General features: G+C 43.4%; 1 protein-coding gene across 4 annotated transcripts in view; it reads left to right on the forward strand.

The window, feature by feature from the left end:
• LOC6496848 (rap1 GTPase-activating protein 1) overlaps positions 1 to 22,266 on the forward strand; it is a 76,856-nt gene extending 54,590 nt beyond the window's left edge. For all 4 annotated transcript variants that reach the window (XM_014905914.3, XM_001963245.4, XM_032455432.2 and 1 more), the window contains 3 exons: positions 17,946 to 19,658; positions 20,169 to 20,666; positions 20,734 to 22,266. In XM_014905914.3, the coding sequence (XP_014761400.1) occupies positions 17,946 to 19,658; positions 20,169 to 20,666; positions 20,734 to 20,889 (2,367 nt within the window). In that variant the 3' untranslated portion in view covers positions 20,890 to 22,266. The remainder of the gene's footprint in view (positions 1 to 17,945; positions 19,659 to 20,168; positions 20,667 to 20,733) is intronic.
• The last annotated feature ends 244 nt before the right edge of the window (positions 22,267 to 22,510 follow it).

Below are 22,510 nucleotides of genomic sequence, written 5' to 3' on the forward strand. Positions count from 1 at the left end.
GATGTCACGTTTGGAATGGAGGAACCTCTCGAACCTTTAGTAACCTTTTTTTTCGGACCTCAGCCGTGCCTGTAAATCCTCATTACAACATGTCACACGGAGGCTTCTCGCTCTCGCCAGCTTATTTATTTTTAGTTAATTGTTTATTGTTGACTTGATGCGTTTGGCTCGTAAAAAATGTATATATTGTATGGGATTTAATGGGGAGAACATTTGGAAGCGAGCGCCAGGTACTGCAGAATACTAGCTATTTACGATCGCTCTGTCACGCTGCTTATAAACATCCATATATTTCCTTCCCAAACTGCGAGGCTGGTCACGTCGAGTGTTTTATTTGGCGAACAGTTTTGCAAATTAATGAGCCGGCCACAAAAACACTAATGAAGTCTGGAAAGGTGTATGGTATAGTGCATTTTGAATAAATGTCCTCATTTGGTTAATAAATATTATATATTCCAATTTAATCTACCCCACTATCGATGGTGTTTGCGTTTCGACACCATTTTATGGCTATTGGTTTAGAACTTCATGTGTGAATGCATTTAACCCACAGAGCTATCAGTGCACCAGAAACCTTTCCAGCCATCACCCTCATGAATAAATATCAACAACCGAGGGCCGGCCCTTAGTTAAGCGTTAGATAAGCTGGCCAAATTGCTTTTGTTTGGCTTATTTGCATATGATAAAAATTCATTATTGATTTTTGGTTTTATTGTGGGGAGACACACCTCTCCGGAGAATCAGCCTATTTTTGGGGGGTAATAACCAAGCGAGTGTCACTTCATATGACAAGATTATTACTGGCAAATAAAGAACAAGGTCTGGCCCACAAAAAGCCACTAAAAGTGTTATTATGTTTTTGTTTGCTTGGGGGATCATAACTCGGCAACAAGAAACAAAGGTCAAATGGGCTGTAAACATAAAAATATTAAGCAAAACAGCTTCAACTGGGAACTGCGAAGCGATCCCTACATGGTCGGGCCTCCAGGTGAAAGCGGCGACTGGCTCCTGGGCCACTCTGTCAGCTGTCAGATGACATTTATTATAAAACATTTAAATGTCAGCTTCGATCGTTTTGTGGCCAATTGTTTTCGCTGTCGTTGCCTATAAATTTCAGCCAAGGCTCCTGGCTCCCTCGACACAAACGAACCGTCAAATGGTCAGTCAGTCTTGTGTTTCTTGGCCCGGTCTTTGTCTCTTTTAATTTTTTTCTTTTTAACAGAGATCGCCAGACCGTCCGGCATGATGTCATATTAGCTAGAGAAAAAAAAGGCCGGATTGGTTGCCAAGTCGTGTTTTGGTCGACGGCCCTAACGGAAGCGTTTAGAAAAGACTTTGTCTCTAAAGTAGTCGCAGTTTTTCGTTAAAAATGGAAGGGAAATGGAAGGAACATCTCAAATGATAGTGATGAATGAGGGCTTATATCCAGCTGATTTATGGCCAGGTCTTTAGTTTTTTCTGATAATTCCTAGATGGTTGTTAGAGTGTCTCATGTTTCGGCGAACAAAGCCCCCTAAAATTCTTGCTTAAATTTAAATTATTATTTATGTACAATTGCCGGACTTCGGACTATTCTGGTAGTTGGTCTTTTCCTGTTTTTGCTCTTTCGAACACAACATGGCTAATTCTGGTTGTTGTCGCTGCATTTGGGCGTTTCGTACATATGCTTATTGTAATTTTCAGCTGGCGCCGGTCCCTGTCCCAAAAGGGGCGACTACTCTGCCCACTACCTAGAGGCTAGCTAGCCCCCAGCTCAACCCTTTTGCTGTTCTCCATTCGCAGTTTTTGTACGGGCTCTATGATGATTTAATATGTAGGCAACTCGCTTATGACATGGAAACAAGCCGCAAGCCACAAGCCGCAAAACGAGGCGAACAAGAACTGTGTGAATGGAATGAATGGTCTGGAATCGGTTGGTGGAAGGGGTGGTGGCAAATGGACAAAAGTATACCAGCAGTGGAAAAAAGGTGCGCCAGGGAAATATTTCCTACTCCATATACGAATCCACATTGCCTGACTCGGCAGCATTTTTGGCCAAAGTTCAGTGGAGACGGAGAAGGAGGTCTGTGGGAGGCGGGCCTGGAGGCTGACTCCTCCGGTTTGTTTCGGTTGACTCATGGAAGTCACGTATGTGTATGCCCTGGAAAAAAAAAAAAATAAGAAATATACAAAGCTGTGCTCGCATTTGGGACGCGGCATTCGCCGCTTTCTGCCTGGCACGCCATGTTTATTAATATTTAAATGCAACGAGCCATTCCCAACCTCGCCCCATGCTCCATGCCAACAATTTCAGGCTTGAGTGCGGTCCAAAGGGGCGGCACTCCACTCCATATGAGAAGGGAAGGAGAGGTGCCCCAAAAATACGACGACAGGGGCTACGAAGCAGCATTTGCGTAATCCTTTGGCAATGTTCTAAATGCAATGCAGTGGGACTGCCATGGGTGCTACACATGTTACATTTCTAATGAAGCATGTTGTCCAAGCACGAATACTCCTATCTATTCTGGGGCTAGTCCCGTGGACAGTGTTTGCAAATGATCATCATCATTATTGGTTGAAAAGGAATTACTGGCTGGCTAGTGGGTTAGGTCAGGTGTTGGCTTAGGTCATCAGTTTGGTTCGCAGAACTCGTTCCCCATCGTGGCTCAGTTCCTGGGCTTGGCCCACCTCATTAGCTGCACTTCCTGGACAAGATTGTGGTTTCTTGGCCAGGTAGGTAAAGCAAAAGTGTACATGGTGGACGGAGAAATATTACTTTCCGCTCAAGAGTCCTGCCGCACGCATCCCACATCCGTTGGCCATTTGTTTTCCACTCCTCCACTCGTACTTCAGGTTCTCCTTTTTTCGAGTTCCTGGCGAGGCAACTCCACTTGAGTTTGTCTGCAGTATCTCATCCCCTTTCCAGCTGTCTGCTGCTTATTATATTTTGGCTTCTTCCCAGGCTTTTGTTTCTCTGTTGCACCTGCTACTCGAACAATTGTTTCCCATGAAGTGCACTCTGGGTCTGGCTCATCCCTCCTCGTATTTCTTGCCTCTGTCCCGCACAAGGATGTTTATCCTTTGCGCTAGTTACCCGCCATGTTGCCTCATTTGCATTACAAATCAGTTGAGCAAGTGAAAAATCCTTGCAGCGACCTAGTTTCCCCGCCCTATCCAGTGCCTGCCGGCAGTTTGCGCATCAAAGATTTATTTCGCATAAATCGCTGACCGTTTTTAGACCCGATTTCTCGACTCATCCATTCCCACGTTGTAATAAAAAACCACTATACTTGGGGAGACCGAAAAGGGATCTGCAAAAAATCATAATAATAAATACAAAAATTCCACGAGGGGTGGGCCTAATGGGCGTGCCAGCTGCCCTTTTCAAATGTTTCTACCGAAAAACTAAACCAAATATTTTTTCCTCTTCTTTCGTTGCAGGTTAGTACCAAAAAATATTAGTACCAAAAAAGAGGAAACCACTCTCGTGTTTGATGATGAATGGCCTGCGTGGAGATGGTGGTGCCTCCAAAAACAGCAAACGCCACAGTTCTACGCTCATGAATTATGAGCCAAAGCCGATTAGTACGCGGGAATGATAGAGCAATGAAGAGGGTCTGGCTGGGTTTTATAATTTTCCGAAAGATTTTTAATTTGCCAAATGTAATTGGCGGCGTATTTATGGCATTTTGTAAGGGATTAGCTGCTCTTCTCATGCCCAGTCAGGCCTCATTCCACAGAGAAAGAAATGGTTTGAAAACCACAACCCCACAAACTACTAAAATATAGGAAACTACCTCCTTCACTATTCCCAGTGTGGGCAAAAGAAATCTCTTAAGCGGCTTAGGCCATCAGCTCAAAGGCAGCGACTAATCGTTCACCTGGCGGCTTTGGCTTGGGCTACGGCTTTAGTCCGGGACAGGTGTAGTGCTCAATTAGCCATGAGACCCTCTTGCCTCCACCTCCACCACCTTCCAGCCTTTCAGAGGCACAACTTTTGTTTACTTTCACTGCTGGAAGAACTTGTCTCGACACAGAATCGATTCTGTCACAGCTGACAAGTTTTCCATTTAATTTCCCCAGATGATTGGCCATGTCTTGGCCAAGTTGTGATGGTCCGTAGTGCGAAGGGATAACTCGGCATCGACATCCGGAACGTGTGGGAAAAAAAAAAATGAGAACTCGAATTCAGACTCAGACTATGACTCGAATGGAGCTCAACTTTTGTGACAAGTTTTAATTACATGCGACATCCGTTGACAGTTTCATTGGGCCCAAGGAAAACGGAAATTACTTTTGGGCCATCCATCTCGTGTTCGGGCCATTTCGAGAATGTTTGCCCACACATTAGGCCGATTGTTTGCTCTTCAGAGTCAGAGACTGTGCGGCTTTGAGGCTCGGAGTCTTCGGAGGTAGAGACTCCCGTCTCTGGTGGCTTTGTGTCGTTTTCCTCCTCGACGTTTTCAATTAAGCAATCAAGCAAATGTTGATTAATTAGCCGGAGTTGAAGAGTTAATGGAGCCGGGGGAAATCATTTGCATGATTTACATGTCAAGCGATTGAGTCTTAATACCACAATAAATTACAAGGTCGATTAAGAGTCGGATGACTTCAACAAATCCTTACAAATAGACCACTTCCTGTGACAAAAAAAAAAAAAAAATGATTTATTGAGTTTAAAACGTGGCAAATTTTTGAAACAAAAAACACAGATTTTTCACATTTGCGTGACAAGATGGTAATGGTATCATCTCACGCAGCTTTCTTTGGGCATCATCATCAGGGTATCACTATGAGTTTTTACGAGACAGGTTTAATGAACTCCTCGCCGCCAAAGTTGCTGGCAAAATGTTTCATTAGCTTACCCAAGACCCAAGACCCAAGACCTGCCTCCAAGTCTCCGCCCGAGAAAAACTCACACACTATTTCGATGTGGAGCCCCGATGGGTAATTAAGCGATGTGGCAACTCTGTTCCCATAATTTATGGCCCCACGAATAATTATAATGGTAACACAATGCATAGGAATATATATACATATATAGCTTTGGATCTTCTCTCCCTTAGTTCTCTTTCTTATTGTACAAAAGAGTCTTAAATTTTATTGCATTAGAGGCGAGTGTTGGTTGGTCTCTGATTATGCTGGGAAAATTCTGGAAAAGCCTACTGGAAAAGCCTACTGCAGTAATTTAGTTTTGTTGGCCGGGCTAACGGTATAGCCGAGAAGCTAACTGCAATGGCCACTTTTTGCTGTGGATTTCCTCGATGTGGTTGTTGGTAAGTCTCTCCGACTGCATTTGTAATTATGCAAGTTGGGTTCTAGAGACTGCAATTGAGATTGAGACGGCCGACCAGACATCAGGCAACAAATTCAAACGAGAGGAAAAAAAGGAAAGACACTGAAAGAAATTAGGGGATAAATATACTAAAAAGAGACCTAAAGCCTCTAAGGAAGCCTCTAAGATTAACTAACATTTAAGGCCCTTTTTTAGCTACTTTATGGTGAAAGAAAGTACCTCTTCTTTTAAGAGCAACTACCTTATATCTAGACTAACTTGGAACCAATAACCACCTCCCTTTTCTCTCTCTGTAAACCCTGAAAGAAAATCAAGTCTTGGGAGGCTCTCTTGGCCTGCTGCCACTTGTTTGCATAAGACTGGAATTCTGCGTTGCGTTGCGTCATTAATAAAAATGTCTGGCAATGGCTTCAAATTTATGGCATGCTATTGGCCAGGCTCGGTACTCGGTCTCGGTCTCAAAAAGATGCCAGTAAGCGGGTTTTCCTTGATACCCTGCACCTGTTCCAGTCCCTCTCCAACTGTAAGCGGTAGTTTATGGCAAGTGCTTCCGCAACTGTAATGAATTTTAAATTTCCTCAAGAGGAGATTTATGATTGCTCACACGCCACTGGCTGCTCCACTTTTGGTGGAGGTCCTGGAAATTGTGACACGTGTTTCGGGTTACGCCCCCTCCCTATGGGAGTCCAGCCCCACGGCTTGTCTCCTTCGACTTTGCCCCGTCATTGTCATACTGTCATAAAATAATAAACGCCGCTTAAAAAAGCTACAATGTCATCATTGGATTGGGGGGGGACTTGGGGCCCAATCATTAATTCGATTGAGCGGCAACTCTGTTGCAGGGTTGCCCACCCACCTCTCCCGGCTAAAATGTCAAAAAAAGTTTTGTTGTCCGGGCCGGGGAGTGACCCAGAAAATGGGTTTGTTGACGTCATGCTGAGACCCAGTGACTCTTGTTCATAAAGCACTGGAAGAAATTTTTAATAAAATTAAATCAATTGGTTATAGCTCTCTTTACTGAATTTTATTTCTTTTGAAAGTAGTCTGGGGCTCTAGTTTTTCTCTCTGTGGAAAGGAAACGAGCTGAGCTCAATCATCCCCCTCTGACAGCTGGACAGGAAGAGGAAAGAAGTTAAAGGAAGCCTCTACCGACGGACGGAAGGATGCATTATGCTCGCCTTTCGTCTTTTCTGCGGTTTCGTTTTCATTCTCAGTTTCGCCTCGCAACTTCCGGTCCAAATGGATTTATTTGTCTTTTTTTTTTTTCATTCTGCTTCCTTTCTCTCTCTCTTTTTCCATTAGCTTTGGTTTTTTTTTTTTTGTATTTATTTTTGTGTTATTTTTTATTAATTATTGGCTTATTTGGTGGCCTTAATTCAGGTGTCAGCTGCTGGCGGCAGCTGGCTGTTTGAAATTTTATATTTTTTGCGGTCAAGCCAGCTCGGTCTCTTTCTTTCTCTCCCTTTCACTTGGCACGCGTTTTGGCCAACTCGCAGACCGACGCACAGACAGGTGCAGAGTCAGGAAAGTTGGCTAGAAGAAATAAGAACCGTTTTAATTACTTTTCCATTACCCGCTGAGGTCATCACTGCACTGGGTAATCAAATTATTTCCGGAGGGTGAGCTCTCCCATAGCAGCCCTCACACCCTTCTAGCAACCATTTCAGCTAACTTGGCTAATTGTGATGACCTAAGCTCTGTGTGAATTCCATTTCCATTTGGTCACTAATGGGTTAATAATGTGCCAAAGCCACTGAAACCTTCTTAGTCTAATTAAATGTCATTTCTAGCTGTTGATAATTGTAATTGCACCCCAAAAAAAGGCAAAAAAAATAAAACAAAAAAATCTGTTTGACATTCCCACAACCGATTTTGGTAATTATCGAAAATGCTTTTGGCCAAAAGCGGGACAATCATCGAAATGGGGGTTAAAGCGAATTAGGGTCAAGTTGGCAAGAGAGAGTGGGAATAAAAAGTGGGTCTTTTCTGGAGGAAAATTATACATCTGGAATTGAATTTTTTTCCTTTTAATATTTTGAAATAAAATCCTCATTGCATTCCTCGGATTTGTTCAAGAAGTTCGCATTACAATTAAAAATACTTTATGCCCGAAGCTCTTCGCCTTGGCTTAGATTCTGCACTCGGTGAACATTTGATACTCAGTCACTTTGAAGACTGACAGAATATTTCCACAGAACCCGCTGCAAAGACCTTCCACAGTTGCAGCGAGCGAGTGCTTGGACTTATTTTTAGACAAAGTCTCTAATTCGAGACTGATCCCAGGCCTGAGCTTCGAGAATCAGTAGGCACTTGGCTTGGTGTATCGGCTTACCTTTAAAACGAAAACCCAACCAGTTGAAACAAACGTCAGGCTTTGTTTGGCCAGTTTTTTAAATCAAAACCAGTTAGCTGGCTTGGCCAGCTCAACTTTCAGTTTTTCATTTTTTTTTTTGCCCCTCAGAGTGGCCAAGATCCCCCTCTTGGGGAGAACAAAAAAATGACAAGCGGAAAACATTGTTTACATTGATTGGAACGGAGAAGGCAAAATTACTAGGCAAAAATTATAAAAATTAGCAGAAAATTATTTATGAATGGGGCGTAGTTGGAATCGAAGATCATTAGCATGCCAGAACGGATCGGAGAAGAATGAGATCTTTGAACTGGGAACTGGAGAAGTTATATAAGAGCCTTTGTTTCCCTACCTTTATGCATCGATTCTGTCTGGTTTTTATGGCCCCTCCCCAGAAAAAGAGATCTACGAGTGATTAACTCTTATGCGAGATGTGTAAATTATGTGCTGGCATTGTGTCTTGGTTCTTAACTGCTTTTGTGCCGTTCGGTTTCTGGCTGTCTAACTGTTTGGTTTTTTATTTTCGTGTTATTTTCAAACAGGCCAAGCAACGACCTTAGGCTTAATTTATGCCCAAAACCACCAGCAACAGCCTTGTAATAGTTCCTAGAGCTCTTCGGAAATAGAAACTCTTTTTTTTTCCAAAGTGTAACTAGCTATCTCTATCGCCTGCCAGCTGTCAATCTGAGGCTGTCTCTCTCTCCGCTGGCATGCCGGAAAAGCATTGTTATTGCCAACTTTCGCTGGCGAGAAGAAAAGCCAACCCAGCCAGCGTGTGTGAAAAGCGTTAGGTGGTGCATATGTAAATGTTATTTGTTATTTGTTGATTGTTGATTGTAGCTGGCTGTTGGCTGTTTGCTGTTTGTTATTTCAGCAACAACAGTGCCATGGAAATTAGCTGACACAGAAATTGAAAATCCAACAAAAAATAATACCCGACAGCTGATAAAGCTCACTCGAGCATTGCAAATGCAAAAAGATATAAAGATACAAAGATACATAGATGCATAGATACTCATAACCAAGGCTTTTCTTATAAGCGGATCAGTCTGTTTGACATTTTCGTGGCGGAATGAAAACTAGTTTTTTCGCACAACATTATTGAGGGGGCTTTTGGCCATCAGCTATATTAGATATCTGCAATAAAGTTAGTGGCGCCTGAAAGGGTGAAACCTGTTCTTTTTCTTATTCCTCGGGTCACGCGAACCGCACCACAAATCCATGTCAGAGTTCACAACAGTTACAACAGTAAACGCAACAGCCCACAGATGAACCCAAGGCACGCCACAAAAAAAAAAATACATGAAAACACATAAGAAATTAATGGCCGGGCCGGCAAGTGCGAAAAAGTTCATTTCTCTACCAATTTTTTGCCCTTCTTGTTTTTATTGTGACTTGTAAACTGTCACAGAAGATGGTACCACAAAAAAAAGCGACCTGATAGGTCACCAGGGACGTCCAGAGATGACAAATGGGATTGTCGCATTGTGACAGGCTTTACTTTATTTGGTTCAATGAACTGGTGACTCAAAAGAGATCACAAAGGTGGGTCTTAGTTACACCTGAATAAAGTATAGTTTAAAATTTAATTTATTTAGTATTTGATGGATCATGGTACTCTTCAGTTTGTTGAAAGCCCCAACCTATCTAACCTTGTTCTTTATTTACACAAGAGCACTCTCAAGAGCATTTAAAATCATCATTTGCCATCAGACACCCGCACTTCTCGGCCACACGCCTCGGATTGATTTGCTGCCAAAAGTCATAATCATCCGACGGATCGGCACAGCCCACTTGACCTCATTTGCCTCGAAATACATCCAAAAAGATACCTATCCATCTGTCGTCTCTGTATGTAAATCGCGCAGCCTTGACTCTGGTTCAATTAATAATTAAATCTCATTTGTTTTTCCGTCACTTTTTTATGGCTTTTGTTAATTGAATTTGGTGCTGTAGAGATTTATTTGTTATATTCAGATTCAGATTCAGATTTTGCGCTGCCAAAACAATGAAGTTCAGAGCAACCAAAAGCCAGAAACAAAAACCAAATCAATTCAAATTCTGGTAAGACGGGGAAAGAAACAAATAACCCCAAAGTCTTAGCCAAGGTTTTCGCAGTCGCGTGCGTGTCAAAGACGAGAAAAACTTATAAAGAAATAATAAAGTAATAATAATACTAAAGAGCGCTCGGCATGAAGACTTATAGTATAATAAAAGACAGCCAAGACAGACAGATGATATGCCCTCAAGATAATTCCAAGATTTTGTTCCGGTTTTTTGTCTATTACTACTTCGAGATGATGGCTGCTGGCTGATGCTGGGAAAGAAAGTTTCTAAATGAAATTGCTCGCAATGTTGTGTGTTAAAAAATAGAAATAAAAAAACAAGCACGAGATAAATTCATTAGGCGAAAGACCAAAATCCCGTTGCCCCCGGGGCAATGAGCTGGGAAAGGGCTCTAAAAATGGTTAACACGCCCACAACCACCACAGCCACTCCAACACTCCACCCCTTTATTTTTTCAACCATCTCTTTTCTGGCTGCCTGAATTTCTTCATAAATATTTCGTAAAAAGAAAGTTTCACAGTGGCTGACAAACTGTAACGCAGCCAAAATAAAAATAAAAATAAAATAAGAAAGATAAATAAACAAAACCGAAAACACAAAAACCTGACTCCAGATGAATCACCAAAGCAAACCGATTGTGGCATCGAGTCGATGGGTGTTGAAAGTGTTAACTGCATTGCATACTCGGGGATTCGGTTGGGGATTTGGCCAAATGCTTCACTCGAATCTGCTGACCAATGGGTCTTTCGGCTTTATTGTTACTGAGATCATTGCTCAACTTTGAGTCCGAGCCGAGGCTTGGCTTTTATTTTCGTTTTGCATTTCACTTTGCGGCCAATTTGGACGCTTGCATGACTCCCCATTGCTTTTGTTTTTCCAGTTTTTAGTTAAGCTATTTCGGAATTTTGTTTAATTGGCCAGCAGCATGCAATTGGCCTGGCCAGTGATTCTTCAAACTCCGAAATGCACTCCCCAGGATGTCAATGATTGATTACAAAAGTGGAAAATTGCAATGTCTCTGCACCTTCACTCTCCACTTCACTTTTCGCACTTGCATTGCGTGTTTAAAGCCCCAGACTTTTGTTATTTATCTGGCTTATTAAGTTTATGGACTGCTAATTTATTGATTTATATGCCAGACTCCAAGCCGAATTTGCTTTCGACTTGTTTTAATGCCAGACACGTTGTAATACAAAAATGTGCAAAATTTTGCAAGGTAATTGAATTGGCAATGAGCTGAAATCAAGGGAGTTCAAATAAATCAGTTTAATAAATAAATATATCAAATGAGAAGAACATTAAACAATAGTTTCACTTGTATAATTTTTAGAAAGTCTTATGCTAGATAACAAATTGCATTATTATTTTAAACTTTCTGCTGACTGAATGGTATTGGAAAACCAGATGATTCAGGTTTTTCCATTACTCCTTTATCGGCCATTAAGTCGCTGGAAATCTTTCAATGTAAACAATCAGCGAAGTTGCATACGGAGAATAGTTTTATGAGCCTTTCGCTGATTTCCATCTGGCGTCTGAAACAGACCGTCGAGTCTCGTGTGCGATCATAAATAAGTCAGTCAACAAATGTTTGCAGACAGACGGCAGGCAGGCAAATGGGATTGGGGACTCGGATCCAACTCGGAGACCGACTTTGGGGAGGCGATGGAAATGCACTTGTGGGCCCAGTCCCACTCGCCTGGCGTCAAAAGATTTGCTATAAATAAGCAAACTGCAGCAGCTGAGGAAGCAATTTGCGGCAATTGCCACTTATTTGGGTGTAGTTTGAGAGCCATCAGTCCGGGCCCTTGGTAATGTTCGAGTATAATGAATAATAAATGCACCAGCAACAGCAACAGCAACAGCAACACATGCAAATGAATGAAGATTAACGATGGACGAGTGTTAAGTGAGGGGAGGGGATATCCCCACGAATTTAAGAGCGGGTTGGCGACATGCGTTGACCCAATTTATTCACAGTATTTCCTTCGAAAAATACGAAAAAAAATATCCACCAGATACATATGCATATGTAGATACAGATATACAGATATTCAAAATAAAAAGTGAATGTTGTTGATGCCAAAAAGCAAAAAAACGCCAACGCATCCGCGGGTGCCTGACTTTTGTGGGCCAAAAATCAAGCCGAGAAATGTCAGGGCCCTCCTCCTGCCTCCCGCCTCCTGCCTCCCGCCTCCTGCCCCTTTCTCCAGTCTGTTGTTGCAACCAAATGTTGCTGGCAAAACCATAAATCAGTCAGAGAATTCGCTGACAAACAGACCGAAGTAAACCGAGAGTGGCTCAAACCAAAAAGTGCGGATTACTGCCAACTCTGCACCGCACAAAAAAAACTATTACAATCAGAGTTTCAGTTTAAAAGCAACCCGTTAAGGAGTTGAATAATTTATTTAATAGTGTATGCCACAAAAATATCATAAATATATTTTATGCACGCCAGGGGCTTAATTAAGTTTTAAACTGATTTATCATAACTTTTTGCTGTGCCCCCTTGCCCCTGGAATGACAGTTCCGCAAACTGTTCTGGGCCGGCAAGGGCTCTTAACTTGGTTAAAATCCCTGCCTGGCACTCCTCCTCCAGCCGGCCATCCATCCTTTCAACTTGGCCAACTGCAGTTGACATTTTGGACCCGGAGCCATCGAGTCTGGCTTCAATAATTCAATATGCACGTCCAATTTGTTAGCCTCGTTGGTTGCTTGTTTTGGCCAAGTAAACAATGCGTTACAGGGCTGTATGTGGAGTTATGTTCCACTTTGGCTTGTTTAATCAATATTTGATGTGCGGCGGGGAATTGAGTTTACCTATGACTCGGATATCAGACATCTTTCCACTAATTACTGACAGGAAGCGTTTGTATCTTGTTCTTCGAGTTCCTCGGAGTTAGTTGCTGGAAAACATGCAAAATAGAATTAGTTTCCAGGAAGCCAAGTGCGATTACAACTTTGGGGCTTGGTAGCTAAGCATTTCTGGACGATTCTAGGAAGGGTTCTAGAGGAGCACTCTTTTATATTTTTCACGGTTGGCTGCCGAAATTCTCGTGAGATCGAGGCACCAAGCTGACTTCACAATTCTCCTGGGGGAGGAGTTGGCAGCCAAAGACTCTTCCGATCACACGAGCAATTATTTTATGAGAAAAGCAAGCCAAGCGAAGAAAAATAATACAAAACAGGGGAGCAACTCTAAGAGAAGACCGCCCAACCATTGGGCAACCACTTTTGACTTGGTCTGGCGGCAAAACTTTTGTCAGCTGTTTGTAATTTAAATGTGCAAAGTTACACAAAGTCCGGGGAGGCTTGGGAAGTCGACTGGAAACGGAGCAGCTTCAATGCGCTTGCGCGGAAGGGTTAAAACCCAAAGAAATGTGTATATAAGACGAGAAGGTTGGGCAAGCTCACGAAAGTCAAAGAAAGCCATTCATATCAAGGGGTACCCTGTTGCACAGTGAGTACCCGGCATGAATATCTCAATCAATTTATATTTTAAAATAGTCAAGAGGTCTTAACTCCTTTGTTTTAGAAGACTTTTCGTGCGATTTCTTTCCCATAAGTGTGGTTTATTAATTCGAAGCAAAACCCTTGATGACACTACCATTATTTCCAGCACTCTCGGCCCTAACTCGACCTGTGTGAGTTGCAGAATATCTTATTACGGCAAAACCTCCCTCCCAATTCGAGTGGAGTTCACATATGAGCTGCTCACAAAGGCGTGACATGAAGTCATGCTCCTCATACCTTTTGCCGGTAACTACTACTACCCGGGTCGGATCAGATCGGATGGTGGGGAAAATTACTTCCCGTGGGCGTGTGGGAATGGAGTGGCTTCTCTGGCGTCTCTCCTTCACTGGTTCTGTGTGTTGTCTGCCTCGGAATTGTCGCAGCTAATTTTATGCTGCACACACGCTGAGAGGAACAACAAAAAATAAGGAAAATAACTTCAACTTCAGCAGCGGCGGCAACGACGGCAACGGCGGGTGTTGGGTTCAGTGCGCACAAATTGGGTCACACACCAAGACCTCGACTCCGACTCCGACTTCGACTCTGGCTGCAACTCAACTCCATTGTCGCTCTGGTGGGCAATTAAATCCTATTTTTAAAACCGCAAATAATACACATTATTTTTTATTAATTAGTGAATCTTAAAAATCAATCAAGTAGCTTGCATAATTTAACCATTTTTGGCCACCGATGCCTTTCGCTTTCTGGTTTTCACGTTTTTCGGCTTTTACGTTTTCTGGCCTTTTGTTCCGCTAAACAAATTGTCGCCAAACTGTAGCAACCGCAGTGTCTTGATTGCCTTATTTAGGCCGTGTTTGGTGTTCAATAAACGTTGAACAAAACACGAATATCAATGAGGCAGTTGCCAAAACGCCCCCTGAAGTGTGTGTGTGAGCTCACAAAGTGATCTCATGCTCAGCCACTGCAGTGGCCTAAGCTCTCAAGAATTTCTTAACTTAATTTGATTTGATGAGTTGTGGAGATGGCTTTTATGCCCATTTTAACACATATTTTGTTCTGGTCTCTGGCGCGGCGATAAGAAAGTCCATGGCTCTATGTTAATTAAGTTTGTGAAAGCGTTTCAAACATAACATTTCGTGCTCAGGTCGCACTCAGGCAAACGTGTCAAGAATTTTGAGTTTTAAGATCGGTTTTTAATAGTCTCCAAAGTTCATGCCAGCTGGAGCTTAAATCATTAAAAAATCGAGGTCTTGGTTAGGTTCTAGTGGAATGAAGAGTCATGAGCCTTAATTCTTTCCTTTTATTCCCAAGCCGCAAATCCTGCCACAATTTGACACTTACTCCTGACTTCACTTGACATTTGTGATTTATGCGATTTTGATTTAAGCTCTTCAATCCCGAGACTCGACTCTGACTTGTGTGTTTTTTTGTATCACCCTTGGAGACAGACATAAATCATGTGGGCGAGTGGGTTGCATTTTGGGACCTGGAATAAATAAAGTTCTCTCCCAGAATTTGTCTCACGTGCGTAGACAACACCAACATATATCAATCACTCCCAGAACTCGCATGTGTCACACTTTTTTCTTTACTCTGCTGTGCATTGCATAAAAAATTCACAAAACTCGAAGAAAAAATATGAATTTCAACAGTTTGCGAGTCATTGCAGTGGCTCTCAAACCCTACTGATTACATCCTTCCCCCTCGTTGTTTTTTCACCATTTTTTAGGTGCCCGTTTCCTGGGCTTTTGTTGCCTTCTGTTGTTTGTGTTTTCAATGTGAGAAAAGACGAGGGCGATGAATACGAAATGCACATTTTTAATGACGCCCGCCTGCACTTGAGGCTAACAAAAAAAAAAACAACATCAACAACAGCCATAAAAACAACAAGGAAGCCCTGTTGACTTTGGCAACATCGCAGGATTTAGCCCATATGGGGGTGTCCAAAACGGAGAGAGAGAGCGGGGTGCGAGGGCGATGCAAATCTCTGGCCTTCGCCTTATGCAAATCGGGGGTTCAATGCGACGGAGATGACTTTCCTAGGCTCTGAGCCTCGGCCCCACACCCCCACGACTCTTTCCACTACCCCACTAACCTCGAAATGATGCCCCTATACACTGGACAAAAAAGTATCAAATATTCTTGTAAGTTTAAGGTAATCTTCCAAGAGTTCTCTCATATTATTCCAGTGCACTTCGCGTCCCCACTTCAAGCTCTCGCCATATGGCAATAGTTCCTCTTGCAACTCTGCCTTACTTTGGTTTCATCTCTTTTTTTTTTCTGGTCTGCCCTGGTCTCATATGTTCTTTTTATTTTTATATATTTTTTTTGCTCCAAGCTCGTAACACTTTTCCAACTCTTGTGGCTCGTGTATGTGCTGGATGTAATCCGCTTAAGTTCCTCGAAATCGGCACATAAACATCATCATCAGCATTATGATTGTCATGAGATTGTTCGGAATGGGAATGATCGTCGCTGGCAGCCAGTTTCATCTGCTTCATAAGTTCTTAACCGAGTCAGTTCTACATTCGTCATGCTTTCCACTTTATTACATTTTAACTTTGGCATTTTCCGGTTTCTTTCTGGTTGTACTTAATACTTTAGTTTTTCAAGCAGCCTCTGGCAAGAGTAAATGGCTTCCTAATTAGATCTCGTTCTCGTAGAACAAAAGCAAATCAAAACCGAAACCAATTGCCAAAAGTGGAAATCTTGACAAATTAACTAAGAGCTCTGGCTGGGGGTTGGACTTTTTCCTTTCCTTATTAGATGAGTCACTTGCTGTTGTTGACCCAGCCAGTCTAATAGACAGCTTATCCATCTAACTATCTAACAGTTTCGGGGTTGGGTTTCCCTCATCCTGACCCACACCCTCTGACCATTTTCCTAATTTCCCATTTGCCATTTGAGCAAACATTCAAAAGGGCAACCGCCCTCGGCAAATGAAGCCAACTAAGCGTGTGACGTGACCAGCTATATCTGCAACTATACAGATATCCATCGAGCTATCCAGCTATCCAGCTATCCAGCTAGCCCAGCTAACCCACTCCACTTCGATAGCTCCAGTTTCCATTTAATTCCGACTGTCTAGGGTTACAACAAAATTTATTAATTTGCCTCAATTGCCACATTCGTTTTGTTTGTCTGCCAAAAGGGAGTTGCAGTAGGAAGCCGTCGATGCATTTGCATATTTTGTTTTGGACCATTATTCGGTTCACACGCTACAGATACTCAGTTATATAGATGAATAGATACATAGATACAGATACAAACCTGGGCAAACCGGGCAATGAATGACTGAGCGATGGATGTCAAAATGTATTGGATATGCACCCAAATGACTGACAATGCAATTCATTAGCGGTGCAGTCAACTAACTGGAAACTCGGCTCGAATGGCACTGGGACACACAACGCAAATTTGAATAATCGAATCGGTTAACCTTCAAGGCAGTCAAAGTGAATGTTTCTCATGCCAGAGCTTGTCAAACTTTTCCTTCAGTTGGCTCTTTTTTTAGCTCCTTTTAGCCAACTGGCTAGCCTTTCTGGCTCATTATTTCCAGCCATCAGCAGCAGTTGCAATTGGCAGCTGGCAGACTATTAAATCAAGGCACGAACCATCGATGAACCTTAACCCGCTCGCCTCCTCTTTGCCTTTAACCCTTGGGTACGTGCCAGCGACCAGCGACCAGCAACCAGCGCCCAAAGTGCAACAAAAGAATCGCAGCTATGGAAAAACTGTTTGCAAATAAAACTAGAGAAAGAAAACTTTTTAATATGCTTGCTTGTTTAGGAGCCAAGGGGTTAAGCATGGTCGAGAATGGGTTAAATTGGGGCCAGAGTATGGACGGGGTGGTCTTGCATTTTCCGACTAGACAAAAGCTTCGAGTGGCGCCAGGAATTGAAAAGGAAATGGTTTAAATAGAGGGAAAGGACTATAGAGGAGCAGTACACTGAAACAAAATATATTTCTGTGGAAATCAATTTGTTACTTTTTAGTTCCATTTCCACCCCTATTTCTCCCAGTGCATGTCAAATGAAAATGTTGGCTTAATGTTATCAAAAATTCAACCCATCGCTGCTGCCTCTAACCTCGCTACCTCTCCTGTACCTTCTTCCCCTCTCTGCAAATCCATCACGTAATCCATGGGCACAACCACGCCCACTTTCCACCACCGCCCACCTACATACACACTGCCATATTTGTTTGGCGCTTTTGCAAATAGTTTGTGCCAACAAAATTGCAAAGGCATCGACAGCGGGCCAAGCTGCACCACTGGGGCTATGGCTGCTCTTTGCACCACCCTGCCCAGCCCTGATCCTCCGCTGCTAGTGGAGCTGTGCCATTATCCAATCCATCCACATAGCTCGAGGCCGGAACATTTGCATACGATGATAGAAAATAGAGGGGGATGAAGGAGCCGGAGCCGGAGCCGGGTCTCACTGACGATAATTGCATGAAATTATAATGCAGCCATGCTGCAGAGTCGCAGAGCCTCTCGTTCTGCCTTGTCGGCGTGTGGGAGGCTCCACTGTGGCACCCACACGCCACCATAATCAGGCTGAAAAGAAAAAATATAATACCCCAAAATTGGGTGGGTGCTGCGACGGTAACTGGGCTCTCTGACACACTCTTGACTGAACAATAAAGTCAAATTTTGTTGCCAGCTGGGAAGGGTTTTGGGGGAAAAATTATATACTTTTTAAGCCAGGATTTTAGACAGTTTTTCTAACAATAATTTTAAAATTAGTAACTAACTCTTGTATTATTTTTTGTGCTTTACAGAACCACCATCGCGGAAGCAACGCTAGTGAGGAGCGTGTACCCCAGCCACATTCGCCCCACGACAGCCACGCCCACCCACACAACGGCGGCGGCCTGCAGCACTCCGGATCTCGGGCCACACTCCGCCACTCGATGAACCACTCCAGCAGCTCGACAGTCTCGGGCTCCGCCTGCAGCTCCACCCCCGCCTCCCCGCAGCTCAGCGGCGTGGTGAACTCCGCCGGAGTTCAGATGCTCTCCAATGGCCACCACTACCAGTCCCAGTCGTCGGTGAGCTCCAACTCGTCGATCGTCTCGGCCATTCCCGCCTCGCAGAGACTCCTCGAGGAGGCGCTGGCCAAAACGGCACCCTACCCGATGATCCTGCTGCCCCTCCACGGTGGCTATTGGCTGGATGGGACCGAACATGAGTGCGCCTACGATGCCAGGGGCAATCCGATACTGCCACAGACCACCTGGATGGCCAAGTTCGAGACGGACGATACGGCCAAGTGCTATCGGCGGTTCTACGCCGCCAGGGAGCACTCCAATCTGGTGGGACAGGACGAGCAGCTGGGACCTGTTTTGATTTCGATAAAAACGGAGAATGTGGCCAACCAGGAGCACATGCGGATTCTCCTGAGATTACGTACTGGCACCATGCACGAGCTAATCCCCGTGTCCTGCCTGGGCGCCCAGCCGAGTCCGGCGAAGATGGTTCGTCTGCTGAACGAGCAGATCCAGGTGGAGAACTTTATGCCAGTCCTGTGCCCCAAGGCCTCGCAGCTCATCAGTGTCTACGATGAGCACGTTCTCGTCTCGCACTTCAAGTTCGGAGTACTCTACCAAAGATATGGACAAACTACCGAGGAGGAGCTCTTTGGCAATCAACAGACATCGCCGGCATTCGATGAGTTCTTGGACGTTCTGGGCCAGAGGATACGGCTAAAGGATCACAAGGGCTACAGGGGCGGACTGGACATACAGAATGGACACACCGGCGACACGGCCGTCTACGAGGTGTTCAAGGAGCGCGAGATCATGTTCCATGTTTCCACCCTACTGCCCCACACCGAGGGCGATCCCCAGCAGCTGCAACGGAAGCGTCACATTGGCAACGACATTGTGGCCATTGTTTTCCAGGAGACCAACACTCCGTTCTCTCCGGACATGATTGCCAGCCACTTCCTGCACGCCTTCATCGTGGTGCAGCCCATTGAGCCCAACACCCCACACGCCCGGTACAAGGTCAGTGTGACGGCCCGGGACGATGTGCCCTTCTTTGGACCCACTCTGCCCAATCCGGCTGTTTTCCGGAAGGGTCAGGAGTTCAAAGAGTTCATTCTCACCAAGCTGATCAACGCGGAGAACGCCTGCTACAAGGCGGAAAAGTTTGCCAAGTTGGAGCAGCGCACCCGGACCTCGTTGCTGCAGAATTTGGTGGAGGAGCTGCGGGAGAAGACTCGCGACTTCCTGGGCAACGATCTTTCCCAGGCCACCGCCGGCAGTCCCACCCCGGAAACTCCCAAGGCGGAGAGTGGTGGCGGAAATGCCGGTTCGCGGTTCATCGACACGGTCAAGAAGGCCCTGATCATGAGGGTGCGTTCCCAGAGCGTCGACACGGGCAATGCCCACGGACCGGGACACCAGGACAAGTTCAGTGTGAACACCAAGCTGGGAACCCTCAATTCCAAGAAGGAGGCTCAGCCCGAAATGCAGACACCCAACCTGAATGTAAGTTTTCAATTGAATTTATTATTTAATGTTGGTATGATATTTTAATGAAAAATTCGAAATATTTATTCCATTTTTATTCACTCCAAAAAGTCGGCAAGAATTGAAACCCATTGGACACTGATAAAAACGTTATTTGATAACTAAATCGATTGTATATAGAAGACAGTATATTTTATTTGTAATAGAAAAGGAACAAATTGGCAAAATAAAAAGTTAAAAATTACAAACCTTATTGAATAACTTTAATTCTAATTTGTATTTTCAAAGCATGTTTATTTGCTATTTTTTTCTATAAGTATTATACTTATATTCTTAATTGCTTAAATATATCACGGCTTCTCTTGATTTTAAATTTAAAAAAAAAACTGCTTTCAATACTTTTTCAATGGTTTTCAAAGCTGCTTTAAGTTTTGCTTTACAAACTTTATCACTAGAAGCTTTGTTTAAATATTAAACTTTGTTTAAACAATTTATTAATTTTTTTTATTTCCACTTTTCCCTATACAGACCTGCAGCCGTACAGCCTCAAAGTCTTCTTCAAAGTCCAAATCCTCGAATGAATCCACCTCCTCCTCCCCGGACATCACCTCTCGTCAGGCGAACAACAACAATATTAACAACACCAGCTCCAATGGAGGTCTATTGTCCCAGAACGGTACCGGTGTGGGCGTGGCTAACTCCGGTGTGAGTGCTGCCCAAAATGGAGGCGTGGCAGTGGCCACCATGTCGGAAACCAGCGATGATTCCAGCTTGAACAGCGTGGATCTGGATCCAATGATGGCTCATCTGGATGGCGGAGCCACCTACATAGACAGTGACACCGGTCTGGAGAGCATGAGCTCGGCGGAGGCCACCACCAAGGCGTGCTCCTTGTGCCTGGACGGAGTCCAGTCCACCATAATGGGCAGCTCCCCCAGCAACGAGACAATTGTGAAGATTGAGAATCTGCGCCAGGAGGTCACACGGCTCAAGTGCGACAAACTGGACTTACTCAGGCAGAATGTGGTGAGTACTTCTTAGACACTTTAACCTTTGAATGGCTTAACTAACTAGTATCTTTTAACTATTCCAGACCTGCCAACGCGACATCAAGCGTCTTAGGGAGCGGGAACTCTCTCTCCAGGGGGACCTATCGGCAGCTGGCAGGGAGATCCTGCGACTAAGGGATCTCCTGAAGGAGTACATGCCGGACACAGCCGCCGCACCACTCTCCATATCACCCATCTAAGCGTTAAACGCACCACCTTCGAGTAGCCGGATTAGGATTGGATTGGAGCGGGTAGAGAGCAGGGAACCAGGAGTAACCACTGTGCCGTGTATAACACTTTGAAGGGAAAAAGGATATATAGAGTAGGAGAGCAGGGAGATGGAGAGTTGGCGTAGCCCCCGTAGCCCCCGGAGAGATACAAGCCCCAAAGGAAAAGCATAAAGCAAAAAACTGTATTATATTTAGTTTATGTAGCTGTAGATGATGGAGATCTATTAAGATCGAGGACAGGTGGCAGCAGGCATGCGCGAATGGAAAAGTTATTAAATATTACCAATATGCAAGACAGTTACAAACTAAACTAAACAACAAAGCTATGCAACAAACAAACAAACGAAAAACAGCAAAGGAAAACAGAACACACAACTCAAAAAAGTACACCAAATATATAATATAAGTCTTTAAGCATATTTAACGAAAGAATAACTAACGCCCGTAACCCGAAAGCGTCATAATTCCAGAACCCATCTATCCCCCCCCACAAAACTTTAACCTAAGTAGAAGGCGATCAATCACAAAGCATCACACCAGATCAATATGGATATATATTATGATTATAATCACTCCTAAACACACAAATCACACGACAAAAAAAAACCATAAAACACAAAAATTTAAAACACGTAGCAAAGTTTTGAGGTTTACAAAACCGTTACTCGTTCGTTAGTCGCACCCGTAAACTGTTACTGTTGTCGTGACTGTTACCGTGACTCTCGCTTCACACTTCATCCCCATAAATCGAAAATAACTAAATTATTATCAACATAATATGATTTTAAATTTAAAAATCAAAACAAAAAACGCTCTGAAAAAGGAATTAGCTGAAAAAAAATTTCAAGAAATCAAGATAGAACTCGTAACCTTAAGATTAAGTTGCTTTAAATACTTTTACCTAATTTGTATGTTAATTAATTATGTCTTAAGTTTAACCAAATGCAGAAACCACAACATCGATGAACTGATGACTCACGAGAATAATTTGCATGTCGCATTCAATGTACATATTATGTAGGAGCGTCGTATAATTCTCGATCCGCATCCGGATCTTTCGAAATTAACTATGACTATATTTTATTTTCTTAACCAATAACGATAATATCGATAACCACGCCAAGAAAGGCATATGGAGCGAAAAAATCCAAGCAAGTAGTAGTTGGGAAAACAATTCCAAAAAGCAAAAGTTACAAATCACGCAAGCAAATTTTTGTCTTTGAAATCTATTCGATAAGTACTGCGAATAATTGTTTTTGTTGAGACGCATTATCATTTTTATTGTGTAAAGTATAAAAAACCAACAAATATATGCAAAATATATGGAATATATATAAACAAATTTTATTTTGATGTGTTTTTAATCTGAGATTTTGGCGGTACTAAGTTCGCTGATTACAAAATGGTGTGCTGATCCTGGATCGGATAGAAATTGGTGGATCTATTCCAATCGGAAGGGGGGCAAATAACCGACAAGGGGGAAACCACGGAAACTCAAAATTTCAAAGGGGTACCCCTTAGAAAAAATCGAAAATTTTGAAAGTGTCTTTTAAGAAATTCCTGTAATGAGGAAAGACGGTACTGAGTTCGC

Source organism: Drosophila ananassae, chromosome 3R (assembly GCF_017639315.1).
Source record: "Drosophila ananassae strain 14024-0371.13 chromosome 3R, ASM1763931v2, whole genome shotgun sequence".
NCBI lineage: Eukaryota > Metazoa > Arthropoda > Insecta > Diptera > Drosophilidae > Drosophila > Drosophila ananassae.